Source organism: Panthera tigris, chromosome B1 (assembly GCF_018350195.1).
Source record: "Panthera tigris isolate Pti1 chromosome B1, P.tigris_Pti1_mat1.1, whole genome shotgun sequence".
NCBI lineage: Eukaryota > Metazoa > Chordata > Mammalia > Carnivora > Felidae > Panthera > Panthera tigris.
In genome coordinates this window covers 112,587,046-112,601,152 of record NC_056663.1, presented here as the reverse complement: position 1 = coordinate 112,601,152, position 14,107 = coordinate 112,587,046, and the positions used below count along the sequence as shown (strand labels likewise).

At 39.9% G+C, this 14,107-nt stretch overlaps 1 protein-coding gene across 4 annotated transcripts in view; it reads left to right on the top strand.

Moving 5' to 3' along the window:
* EGF (epidermal growth factor) overlaps positions 1 to 14,107 on the top strand; it is a 105,089-nt gene that overhangs the window by 26,657 nt on the left and 64,325 nt on the right. For all 4 annotated transcript variants that reach the window (XM_042984035.1, XM_007098254.3, XM_042984036.1 and 1 more), the window contains exons 3-5: positions 927 to 1,108; positions 1,469 to 1,696; positions 2,539 to 2,741. In XM_042984035.1, the coding sequence (XP_042839969.1) occupies positions 927 to 1,108; positions 1,469 to 1,696; positions 2,539 to 2,741 (613 nt within the window). The remainder of the gene's footprint in view (positions 1 to 926; positions 1,109 to 1,468; positions 1,697 to 2,538; positions 2,742 to 14,107) is intronic.

Below are 14,107 nucleotides of genomic sequence, written 5' to 3'. Positions count from 1 at the left end.
CCCTCCACCCCCTAGGAAGACTAACTGGTTTACCTGCATGCCCTGGAATTAGGAGATAACAGACATTTTTGTTTGGTCATTTTTACCATGAGAGAGCAGGAGGCTCTCCTACCCAAGGGCATAAAGAGAAGCCCTCACTTTGGGCCATAGGGTCATAGTATGAGGGCACTGAGGACCTATAGAAAGGGAGGGGCCTGATGGAAGAGGAGGGGCTATGAAAGTGGGACTCTAATGAGAAATTCATTTATTTTATTAAAAAAATTTTTTTAATGTTTATTTATTTTTGAGAGAGAGACAGACAGAGTGTGAGTGGGGGAGGGGCACAGAGAGAGGGAGACAGAATCAGAAGCAGGCTCCAGGCTCCGAGCTGTCAGCACAGAGCCCACCTCAGGGCTTGAACTCACAAACCGTGAGATCATGACCTGAGTGAGATCATGACCTGAGCCGAAGTCGGACGCCCAACCGACTGAGCCACCCAGGCGCCCCAAGAAATTCATTTATTTTAAAGTTCTGTGCACAAATGTCAAGGACATCTTTAGAATCTCACAGAGCTTAGAATTGGGTTCAGGTGAGGATATGGAAAATTCCATTAGCAAATGGATAAACTGTCTTTAAAATAGCTTGGAAATTCCACTGTTATTATGGTTGAAATTATTAGTACATTATGGTTGATTGCCTAATTTCAATAAGCATAGGATAGTTTTCCACTTTAAAACTAATGTATAAATCCTATGCCCAGAAATATTCGTGTGGTAGGGTTAACATTGCTCTGTCAAAACAATGGCACCCTAACTGTGCCATATGTTAAGATCTTGTGAGTGCACAAAAATGACAAGTACCTAAAAGAATAGATTTTTATACATAAAGATGAAAACAATGTTTATGTCAATGAGAAAATATTAATATTTTGAAATTTGATTTTACAGACAGTATGCAATATAGAGAAAAATGTTTCAGGAATGGCAATAAATTGGATAAATGAAGAACTTATTTGGTCAAATCAACAGGAAGGAATCATTACAGTAACAGACATGAAAGGAAACAATTCCCGTGTTCTCTTAAGCGCCTTAAAATATCCTGCAAATGTAGCAATTGATCCAGTAGAAAGGTAACTGCTGTTTTCAGACACTGAAATGTATTTCAAAACTCTGATGGTAGTTCCTGGAATCATAGTATTTTGAACTCAAAAGGACCTTCTCATTGAGAGGGTGGCCTGAATTTGAACCAAGGTAGGCTTCCTGTACAAATAGTGCTTTTGAGTACCGTGATTTGCTGCTGTACAAGCACAATTGCTTTTTTAACTTGAAATCACATGGAATTTCCACAGCAGGGCAGTAAATGTTTGTTGAATTGGAATTTCATTCAAAATAGTCACACTCATCCTGGGGGCCTCTGAAACACTGAAAGAGTTGGCCATTTAAGTGACTTTACCTTCAGTTATGTGTCTATGTAATGTGCTTGCTCTCAGGTTTATATTTTGGTCTTCAGAGGTGGCTGGCAGCCTCCACAGAGCAGATCTCAATGGTGTGGAAGTGAAGATTCTGTTAGAGACGTCAGAAAGAATAACCGCTGTGTCACTGGATGTGCTTGATAAACGGCTTTTTTGGATTCAGAACAGTAGAGACGGAAGCAATTCTTATATTTGTTCCTGTAATTATGATGGAGGTTCTGTGCATTTTAACAAACACCTTACGCAGTAAGTTGTGCTTTTGGTGTAAAAAAGAATAGCTGTTTGAAGTTTGTCCAGTGGTTCAGCACAGACTGGGGCGTCCAAAAGACTTGAGAACCAGTCCTAGATTTACCATTTATAGGACAAGTGACTTGTCCTATAATATAAGAAAATAATATCCTATATTAGGATAATGTCCTATAATATAATGTCCTATAATATAATAAAAGATTAACCACTTATAGGAAGGTCACATGACTTCTCAGTTTCCTTTAACGTGCGGATAATAGCAGTAGCTATTTTTTGGGATTATTGTGAAATTTAGTAAAATTAATTAAGTAAAGAAATGCAAATAAAAATAATTAACAGAGTTTTGGCATCTGGTAAGTTCTCACATGTTGGTTACAGTTTTGTTTTGTTTTTTTGTTTTTTTTGAATTACTATGTCACGTATTTGTGAAACACCTATGTTTCATTTGATTTACTGTCTTGCCTGTAACTGACTCTCCTGCTTATGGTAAGAGGCAGAAATTAGTCAAGTGTGAAATGGATACAACCAGAATGCACTCTTACACAATTCCTATTTTCTTCTTTGTTTTATTTTCATCACACTTAAGTGCTGATTAGCAAAAGAATGAGACAATGAAGTTTAAGCTAGAAATCATATCCCATTAACTCAGATTATGACTACATAAATAAAATTTTAAATTTAACATCTGCTTCTAAACCTAAAGGAGAAACAATTGGAAAGGTAGGTAATTAAAATTTAGTCAATACACTGAAATGAAGTGAAATGTTAATAAGCCCAGGAAGAAGTGTTCTGCTATTATTTATGGGTTTTTTTCTGTTTTTTGTTCTTTTTTTTTTAAGGCACAGTTTGTTTGCAATGTCCCTTTTTGGTGATCGTATCTTCTATTCAACATGGAAAAAGAAGACAATTTGGATAGCTAACAAACACACTGGGAAGGATATGGTTAGAATCAACCTCAATCCATCATTTGTACCATCTGGTGGAATCAAAGTAGTGCATCCACTTTTACAGCCCAAGGCAGAGAGTGATGCTTGGGCACCTGGTGAGTTATCGTTGACCTTGAACAGAGTCTGGCACTTAGTCCCCACCTGTCCACCTGCTCAAGCCAGACACTTAGGGGCCATCCTTGATTCCTCCCACTGCCTCACCCCCAATTTCCAATCTACCACCAAACCCTTTCCATTCTACCTCCTAAATACATCTCAAATATCCATTTTTCTTCTCTACTGCCACCACCATCATCCAAACAACCAGCATTTCTTGCCTGTTCTATTGTAGTAGCCAATCAACTAATCTTTCTGTTCTTGCCTCTTGACCTTAAATAGCTAATCTGATCCATTAACTCCTGTGCCTAAAACCCTTCAAAAGCTTTCCTGTGCCTTTAGACTGAAATGTAACATTTTACCAGGTTGATCAATATTTGATGAAACTTATCTAACACTCTGTTCCTCACTGGATTCTGACTCAAGTCTTTCCATAGTTGTTATGACATGCCATCCCCTTCACATCTTTAGGCTTTTGGAGTCACTCCTTTCTCTTCCCAGACTTCCTTTCAATTCTGAGCTTCAGTATGTCCTCAGATGGACAGTCTGTAGTCATCCAGTCAAGAGGAGGCAAGGGCCCTACCCCTTATTACCTATTTTTTTTTTTCTCAGTACACCCTTCACTGAACTCACCCCAAGGTGTAGTTACATATTACTTTGCTTTCTTTTTTGTTTTCTCTCCTGCTTAATTATAAATGCCGTGCAGGCAGGGACCATGTCTGGTATGTATATATTATTAATTTATTTAAACCACCCTATATTCAGTGGTTGTTGATTTATTTATAAATGAAGAATTTTAGATAACGTTAATACAATGAGTGGATTGACTGAATCTAGTCATAGTCCCAAATTTCTACTTTTAAATGTAGGCTTCTCTGTTTGAATTCTTTAGCACATGCTTTTTTTAGGTAGGCTCCTCAATATGGCTTATCTACCATGCGAATGATGTTATACTAACATTTGCTATATGTACAAGCTTAATTTCAAGCAGGTTTTGACAGACATTTAATCTTATCCCCAATTAGCCTTGTGAGGTTTCGAAGCCGAGATGGAATTGTTTGTTTTCTCTTCTTTCTATCTGTTGGATGCCACTAGGGTTTGGTAATAGTGTGGGAAATGGTAGGGACTGTGAGTCCCTGCCACAGTTAGTATATAAATGGGTTTGTTCCTGCCCTAGACATAGCTCCTGAACAGAGCTGTGGAGACTGAACAGGAGGACAGGCACGAGATTGCTGAAGGGAGGCTAGAATCTAGGGGAATTGACATTATTATTACTTACATCTTCAAGGAGGTAACTAATAGTGTAAGTGCTTTTTAACTGATTTCTTTAAAAACTTAAAACTATAATTTTATTTGTGTAATGACTATGCTTTTAATGCAAGTAATAAGGCACTTCCAAGACTAACATAAATCCCAAGAGATAAAGTGTTTAGTCAGATAAGTTTTTTTGTAATGTTTACTTATTTAAAAAAAATTTTTTTTATATTTATTTATTTTTGAGAGACAGAGTGAGACAAAGTGAGACTGGGAGAGGGGTAGAGAGAGAGGGAGACACAGGATTGGAAACAGGCTCCAGGCTCTGAGCTGTCAGCACAGAGCCTGACGTGGGGCTCGAACCCACAGACTGTGAGATCATGACCTGAGCCGAAGTCGGACGCTCAACCGACTGAGCCACCCAGGTGCCCCAATGTTTATTTATTTTTGAGAGAGGGAGAGGGGGGTTCAGGGGAGAGAGAGGCAGACAGAGGGAGACAGGCGATCCCAAACAGTCTCAGTGCCATCAGCACCATCACGAACTGTGAGATCATGACCTGAGCTGAAACCAAGAATCACGTGCTCAACCAATGGAGCCACCCAGGCGGCCCCAGAGAAGTCATTTTTTAAAAACTGATTTACTTGAATTTGTAAAGCAAAAATTATGGGAAACAGTTAACCTGTGGGTCGGAGTGTAACATTAAATAGCAACAACCTGGTGGAGTGTTATAAATGAGATGGTGACCATATTCCACACATGAACAGTGAAACTGATATTCTGCCAGATACCTTCCATGGGAAATAGGGACTCAAACTGTCTTCAAATATGACTCATTGTCCAAGTGGTGATTACCCACAACAAAATTGGAACCAACAACTACTATGAATAATTATTGAGTGTCATTTGTAGTAGTTACAGATATGTCCATCAGCACCTCTTACATTTATGTGTAACCTCATGGTTTCCAAAGTATTTTCATGAACACTATTTTATTGGTTTGTCCACAGCAGTATTGTGAAACAGAAAGGTCAGCAATAACTGTGCTCATTTCATAACTGAACTGTTTAAAGCCTAGAGAAGTAGGGTGTGTTTTCCAAGATTACACAGCTTGTTAATGATGGATTATAGGAGAAAAACAGCCTGGTGCTAAGTCTGTTGTTCTTTCCACCATAAACACTTTAAATCTTCAGAATCCTTCACGATTACTCAGCTTTTTTTTGATAGGGAAGTCAAATACGATAACTGAAAGCATGAATTTCAGAAGAAAATCTATAATGATTTATTACAAAACAGTTCAAACAATCTGGCAAATAACAACATTTGGTTGGGAAGCCGCTGCCAGCTGCAGAGCTACAGGCTAACCTGAAATCTAGAAGACCGTGGCATTGGTGATATTGGCTCCAGTTATTGATCAAAGATTGGGCTTCATATATACTCCAAGTGCGAAGAGCTTTTGACTTCAAGGACGCTGTTACTTCAGCTACCATTAAATAGGTGTAAATTGTTGTAGTGCCTGGCAGAGCAGGAATTCTTCACGTGGGACTTAGGGTCTGTGAATCTCTTGATTGTATGGTTAGACGAAAATATGCAATTGTCCCTCCCTAGGAAGATGGTATGGAGCTGCCATCAGGTTCCCAAAGTGCCTTCACGTTTAAAGACATACTACTCTAGAGGCTTGTTAGTTCCTTCTGGATAGTGGGCTTACAACAGGTGGATGGTAATAGTACTTTGGTTTGCAAGGCATTTAGTCACGAGATTACTTCAGTGGGGAGATAACTGAGAAGAATCGTGTAACCTGGTTGACATTATTTTTTACATAAAATGTAAGTATTTATACACATGAGAGTGTCAATAAACTTACTTCATGCCAAATGCCTAAACTATCACTTATCAAAGTATGTTCTAAAAGACACTAGTTCTGTGGGATTTTATGGGATTATTTGGGGCCAAAAAAGTTTCAGGATCAAATGGTTTAGACAGGCTGGGTTAAATGAAATTAAACAGGTGTCTTTTTCCCACGTGATTTCTCAGAACCACTCATCTGGCTAAGTGCCTTGTTAGTCTCTAAGGGCCATACAACCTATGCCATTTTCCTATTTTATTTCCTACGCAGCAGTCCGCTGGACTCCTAACTCTATTCTTTCTAGCCAGACCACTTTCTTGAGATCTAGACCAAAAAGAAAAAAAGAGAGACTGAGGCACAGTGAGAGTTGAACTACAGAGAAAATTGATTTAACACACTGGGGATTTATTCATAGCATATGAAAGTGAGCAGCCCCAGTGAAGACTGTCTGACCAAGGGCAAGGCCACAGAACTCATAAGGAAGACTGCAGTCATTTTTTGGTTTAAGTAATCCATGGCTAATTGATTCGGATTGCCTGGTTATAGAGGAGCTGGCTGCAGCTAATGGCTGAGCCCCAAAGCCAAGCAGTAGAGCCACAGTTTCACCATCAAGATGGTTTTCTGATACTTCTGACCAGTTTCCTCAGGGCGGTCACTCAGTTCTTTCATCTGGGCCACACCTGCTTGCTGTCTGCACCCTCCAGGCTCAGGGTCCTGCAGTGGGCATGTGGAAAATTTCCTTATTAAGGCCTATATATTTATCTGCCTTCTGCGCATTTCTACTTGGATTTCTTTCAAGGGCTTCTGGCACAAAGGAAATAATTGGCCTACCAACTTTTACCTCCCTTTTCCCTGACTCCAGTGCCCCTATTTCAGTGGGTGGCATCTCACCCCATGTCCCAAGGCAGAAATCTGGGTATGACCCTTTCCTCTCTCTTTCCCACTCCCACCCCATGAAATCAACCTCCAGCTCCCACCAGTCTCCCCACTTGCCATCGAACCACTCTTGCCCTATCTGGCAGCGATCCATCCCTAATGTCCGCTTCATCAGTGTTCCTGCCTCTCTTTTCCATGCTGCAGGGAGCATAACCCTTCAGAAATCAGAGCCCAATCATGCCATTCCTTGGTTAAAACCAATCAACAATTCTGTTGCCAATAATAAAAATCCAGTTTCTTTATTTAACCTGTTCACAGCTGTTCACAGACGGTTCTCAGCTTCGTCTCTTGCCATTATCTGTATTACATTCTGTGCTGCAGCCATGTTCAAAGGTTTCATTTCCTCCCACAAGACATGTTTGCTCTTTCCTCCAGGCCTCTCAGCATGTCCGGAAACATGCTTTCAATCCTTCTCTGCATGGGCTCATTTTCCTTATCCTCTGAGAAATAGCTCAAATTTCCTTCTTTCACAAACACCTTTGCTGCCCCACTCATGATTAGCCTTGGTTAACTTTTCGCGAATAACAGATTTCCCTCACCTGTCACTTACTGTTCATCTTGCTAAATTTCCTTACTCCTACGAGGACAGGAGGACACCTCTCCATTGCACCCCCAGTGCATAGAGGACGTTTTATAAATAATAGTTGAAAAAAAAAAGAAATTTCAAGAAGCCCAGAGATACACTCAAAATGTTTTGTATAGCCTATTCTACAACGGATAATAAGAGATTTGTTCTATAAAAAAATAAACAAGTAAACAATAGTTGGGGAAAAAAAGAGTGGAAAGAACACCCTTTGTCACTCTCACCCCAAAATAATATGCTGAACAAGTTTTAAAGAGGTATCATATCTAAGTACATGTTGTTTTCGTTAGGTGCTGTAAGCCCTACCTTTCCCTTGGTGCAAGAGGCAGTCTTCACTGGGGCTGCTCCCTTTGGTTTATTATAACTAAACTCCCAATGTTTTAATTTTTTTTAATGTTTATTTTTGAGAAAGAGAGAGAGAGAGAGCATAAGCAGGGGAGGGGCAGAGACAGTGGGAGACACAGAATCTGAAGCAGGCTCCAGGCTCTGAGCTGTCAGCACAGATGCCGACATGGGGCTCGAACTCACGAACCGCGAGATCATGACCTGAGCCGAAGTTGGACGCTTAACCAACTGACCCACCCAGGCGCCCCTAAATTCCCAATGTTTTAAATCAGTTTTCTCACTTAATTCCCATTGTGCCTTAGTGTCTTTTTTCTTTGAATTGATCTAGTTCTCAAGAAAGAGGTCTGAGCTAGAAATAATCATTTTAGAAGCCGCATGGGCTGCTGCATTGGAAACAAAATAGGACAATGCCACAGGCTGTCATCCTTAAAAATAATAGAAATAGGGGCAACTGGGTGGTTCAGTTGGTTAAGCATCTGACTCTTGATCTTAGCGCAGGTCTTGATCTCAGGGTCATGAGTTCGAGCCCTGCACTGGGTTCTGTGCTGGGCATGCAGACTACTTTAAAAAAATAAACAACAACAACAACAACAAAAAGAAATAATATAAAGAGTCATAATTATTGAGTATGTAAAGAATTATCTCCTCTGGCTTTATCCATATTATCTCATTTAATCTTCACAACAACCCTATGAACTAGGTATGATTATTATTACTATTTTATAGATTAAAAAGCTGAGTTGCAGAAATGTCACAATATCTTGTTCAAGGTCACACTCTGGAGGAATTGGGATTTGAACCCAGAGAGAGTGACACCATGCTTCTTCCCCAACCACAGTCTTACTATTATCATTTCATATCTTAGATTTTGCCTTATTTGTTTCAAAAAAATCTGTAATTTGGTGTATTCTTATCTATCCATGGCCTCCTAGTAGTTAAATGCTTTGGTGTGCACAGATCATGGGGCCAAAACCTATTTCTCTCTCTCTCTTTCTCTCACACACATGCGTGCACACACACACACACACACACACACACACACACACACCCCTCTCCCCTGGCTGTCACAGAATTGATCACCCAATTTTGTTGGTGTGATTAAAGTCACTAAGCAACAATGCTCTCCTGGCTGTCCCAACACCCACATTATTATATGAATCTCAGAGCCAGTGTGGGAACTCCTTTGTATACAGTGTTAATGACATTATTTCAAGCTCAGCTTCTGGTGATTTTTTGCAACTAGTTTGCTCACAGACTAGTTTTTATAAAAGGTCCAAATATCTTTGAATATTTTATAAAAGGTCCAAATATCTTTGCTTTCTTCTGTGTTTTTTTCTTTTTGTATTCTGTAAGTGTAGATTCCAGTGGGGCACCTAAGTGGCTCAGTCGGTTAAGTGTCCAACTTTGGCTCATGTCATGATCTCACAGTTCACGAGTTCAAGTCCCAAGTCGGGCTCTGTGCTGACATCTCAGAGCCTGGAGCCTGCTTTGGATTCTGTGTCTCCCAATCTCTCTGCCCCTCCCTGGCTAGTACTCTCTCTTTTCAAAAATAAATAAAACATTAAAAAAATGGAGATCCAGTGTTATGCTCATAAGAGTTTCAAAAGCATATTCTGTGGTAAATGAAGGGTGTCTACCATCAACACTGTGCAAAATACTTTGCATTCATTTCTTGCACAAAAAGTATTGCTGAATTTCTTTAGTTCTGAGAGTTTGTGAAGGAGAATTGCTCCCACCTGGAGGTCTACCCGCTCATGGAAGTAATTAGTATAGATAAAACAGCCCAAGTGGGACTCTGATTCATTTTAATTATGTCATTGCTGGAGTGTCTACTATAAAACCTTAGTTATTTGGAAACTTATAGAAAAGAATCATCCTAGAATTATGAGTATTTTTTTCACATAATTTTTCCCCAATTTTTTTATTGTAGTAAAATACACAAATTAACCATCTTAACTATTTTTTTAAGTTTATTTATTTTGAGAGAGAGAGAGAGAGAGAGAGAGTGTGTGTGTGTGTGTGTGTGTGTGTGTGTGTGCATGAGCAGAGGAAGGATAGAGGAGGGAAGCAGGGGAGAGAATCCCGAGCAGGTTCTGTGCTGTCAGCTTGGAGCTTGACGGCAAGTTTCGAACCCCTAAACAGCAAGGTCATGACCTCAGCCAAAAATCAAGGATTGGATGCTTAATCAACTGAGCTGCCTAGGCACTTCACCATCTTAACTATTTTTATTGTACAGTTCAGTGGCATTAAGTACATTCACATTGTTGTATAACATCACCACCATCCATCTCCATAACATCCATAACTCTTTTCATCTTATAAAACCACAATTCTATATGCATCGACGATAACATCTCTCAGCCTCTGGCAATCACCATTGTACCTTCTGTCTTTATGATTTTGACTACCCTCTGCACCTCATATAGGTAGAATCATACAGTTGTCTTGTGACTGGTTTATTTCACTTAGCATAATGTTCTCGTTTCATCCATGTTTTTATTTTATTTTATTTTATTTTATTTTATTTTATTTTATTATTTTATTTTATTTTATTTTACATCCAAGTTAGTTAGCATATAGTGCAACAATGATTTCAGCGGTGGATTCCTTAATGCCCCTTACCCATTTAGCCCATCCCCCTCCCCCAGCCCCTCCAGTAACTCTGTTTGCTCTCCATATTTAAGAGTCTCTTATGTTGGGGCACCTGGGGGGCTCAGTTGGTTAAGCATCTGACTTCAGCTCAGGTCATGATCTCACAGTTCATGAGTTTGAGCCCTGTGTCAGGTTTTGTGCTGACAGCTCAGAACCTGGAACCTGCTTCAGATTCTGTGTCTCCCTTTCTCTCTGCCCCTCTCCCACTCGTGCTTGGCACACGCTCTCTCCCTCTCTCTCTCTCTCTCAAAAATAAATACACATTAAAAAAATTTTTTTTAAGTCTCTTATGTTTTGTCCTCCTCCCTGTTTTTATATTATTTTTGCTTCCCTTCCCTTGTGTTCAAGTCCTCACCAGTGAAGTCATATGACATTTGTCTTACTCTGACTAGCTAATTTTGCTTAGCATAAGACCCTCTAGTTCCATCCACGTAGTTGTGAATGGCAAGATTTCATTCTTTTTGGTTGCCAAGTAATACTCCATTGTATATATATATCACATCTTTATCCATTCATCCATCGATGGACATTTGGGCTCTTGCCATACTTTGGCTATTGTTGATGGTGCTGCTATGAACATTGGGGTGCATGTGCCCCTTCGTTATTTCATCCATGTTTTAACATATGTCAGAATTTCCTTCCTTTTTAAGGCTGAATAATAATCTATTGTGTGTATATACCGCATTTTGCTTATTCATTCATCTGTTGATGTTTACCTGGGTTATTTCCCTGTATTTGCTGTTGTGAAAAATGCTGCAATGAACATGGGTGTGCAAATATCTGAAGACTCTGCTTTCAATTCTTTTGGATATATACCCAGAAGTGAATTGCTAGATCATATGGTATTTTCATTTTTAATTTTTTGAGGAACCACCATACTATATTCCACCCAGTAGCTGTACCATATTATATTTCCACTGATGCTTATTTTCTGTTTTCATATAATTTGAAATGATCCAGTTCAAACACCTACATCTCTTTGTTTTTCATAAAAATCTTAGTAAAATATGGGTGGCTATATCTTCCTAACTTTATAAATAATTGTTGATATTTTGTTAATGACTAGGATCAGATTTACAAAGATACATGTCACTGGGCATTCATCAGACTAGTGTGAGACAAAGCTCGGTTTTATTTTATTTATTTATTATTATTTTCCATTTGAGAGAGAGACAGAGTGTGGACAGGGGAGAGGGGGAGAGGGAGAGAGCGAGAATCTTAAGGAGGCTGTATGCTCAGCCCAGTGCCTGACACAGGGCTCAATCCCACAATCCTGGGATCATGATCTGAGCTGAAATCGAGTTGGATACTCAACTGACTGAACCACCCAGGTGCCCCCAAAGCTGCATTTTATTTTTTTTATTTTATTTATTTATTTATTTAAAAAAAATTTTTTTTTCAACGTTTTTTATTTATTTTTGGGACAGAGAGAGACAGAGCATGAACGGGGGAGGGGCAGAGAGAGAGGGAGACACAGAATTGGAAACAGGCTCCAGGCTCCGAGCCATCAGCCCAGAGCCCGACGCGGGGCTCGAACTCACGGACCGCGAGATCGTGACCTGGCTGAAGTCAGACGCTTAACCGACTGCGCCACCCAGGCGCCCCCAAAGCTGCATTTTAAATGCAGGTTTGCACTGACACAAAATTGCTACTACTTGAAATGTCTTTTAAATATTTTGAATGGTTCTTTTATCATTTTTCTGTCTTCTTTCTTGCTGTCAGCTCTTACTTTTTGCTGTTTTTCTCACGCCTGGCCATTGACTCTGTTTATTTTCTAATCTGAGGTATTTCTTTGCCATTTATTTATTGGGGAAACCAGATCATTTGTCCAATAGAATTTCCACATTTTGGTTTTTGCAGATCATAACCCCATGGTGTCATTTAACATGATTCTGTATTTCCTGTAAGCAGGTAGTTTTGGCCTAGAAGACTGATCAGATTCAGATTTTTTTGTAAGACTAATTTACAGGAGCTACTGTATGCTTCCTACTGATCACACTAGGGGACATGTAGTGGCTAATTCTGGATCTTATTGTGACGTTCAAGTGTCATTAGCAGTTCAGGTGTGGCCAATGTGGTCCATCCGTTGTAAAGTTTCCCATCAACCTTTCACATAATTGTTTCAGAAGCTATTGGTTTTCATTGCCTAGAGCCATTTTTTTCATTAGAGTTTCAAAGTGATGACATTCTAATTGTATCACCGCTTATGCATTTGTTAGCTGAAGAACTTTTCTACATCAACTATGATTTCCCTGGGGAGGATCTTTTATAGGAAATGTAAATTAAATGTTCAGTTCTTTCCCTTATCTGTTTTTGAAATAAAGGGTCTTTAAAAAAATGTTCATTTATTTTTGTGGGAGAGGGAGCGTGAGCAGGAGAGGGGCAGAGAGGGAGACAGAGAATCCCAACCAGGCTCCGCACTCTGCTAGTGCTGAGCCCCAGGTGGGACTCCGACTCATGAACCATGAGATCCTGACCTGAGCCGAAATCAAAATCAGACCCTAACTGACTGAGCCACCCAGGTGCCCCAAGGGTCTCTTTTTAAGCATCTTGATAAACTCATAGATTTAAAAAATATTTGACATGTGTCTATTCGTTGCAGTTATTATCATTTTGACACTCAAATTGTACCATCTTTCTCTAGGAAGAGCCCTGAATTGAGGCTTCTAGCCTTTGTGGGAGAGATGACCAGTAGGGTCACCTCAGCTGCCCTCTCCCAGTAACTGGCCCTGGTAGTCTGGAAACCTGGGCTGAGGCAATGTGTGGGCTTACTGGAATCATGCAGTCCCTTCTGCCAGCCGGGAATGCAGTGGGGGTGGGGAGTGACAATGGGAGTGGCATTAACACCTTGCATTTCCATCTCTGTGCTGTGGGGTGCCATGGTCACACTCGTCAGAAATGGCTACAAAATAAGACTGAGTGGGCCCAAGGGGCTCTTCTGAGAGTGAAAAGAATGTGCAGTAAAACCTTGGTTTGAGAGCATAATTCTTTCCGGAAACATGCTTGTAATCCAAAGTACTTGTATATCAAAGCTAATTTCCCCATAAGAAATAATGGAAACACAGATGATTCATTCCACAACCCCCAAATATTCATATAAAAATGATTACAATACTGTTATATAATACAAAATAATAAAGAAAATACAAAATATAAAGAAAAATAAACAAATTAACCTGCCCTTACCTTTGAAAACCTTTATGGCTGGTGTGAGGGAGACAAGAGAAAGGGGGGTTATTGTGTAGGAGGACTTTCACTATCACTGACAGATGTTGAGTACAGTATAGTATTTTTTTTAAATTTTTAAATGTTTGTTTATTGTTGAGAGAGAGACAAAGCATGAGTGGGTGGTGGGAGAGAGGGAGACACAGAATTTGAAGCAGGCTCTGTGCTACAAGCTGTCAGCAGAGAGCCTGAAGTGGGGCTCGAATTCACGAAATCATGACCTCAGCTGAAGTCGGACACTTAACTGACTGAGCCACCCGGGCATCCCTACAGCACAGTATTGATAAAATCTTGTCATCTACTGTATTTAATGTAACTGGCAATAAGGCAGCAGAGGAAAGGGTCTATATCTGCAGGCAGCCTGACCTAGAACGAAACAAAACATTCCTAAGCTTCCTCTTGTATAGAAAAGCAAAGGACTGTCCATAGGTGCTTTGAATGACAAAAAAACACACTAGTGCCAGTTGTGGGCACCCTCCAACATTCTGAAAAATCACAGATTTCTGTGGCCTGAGACTGAGCATCC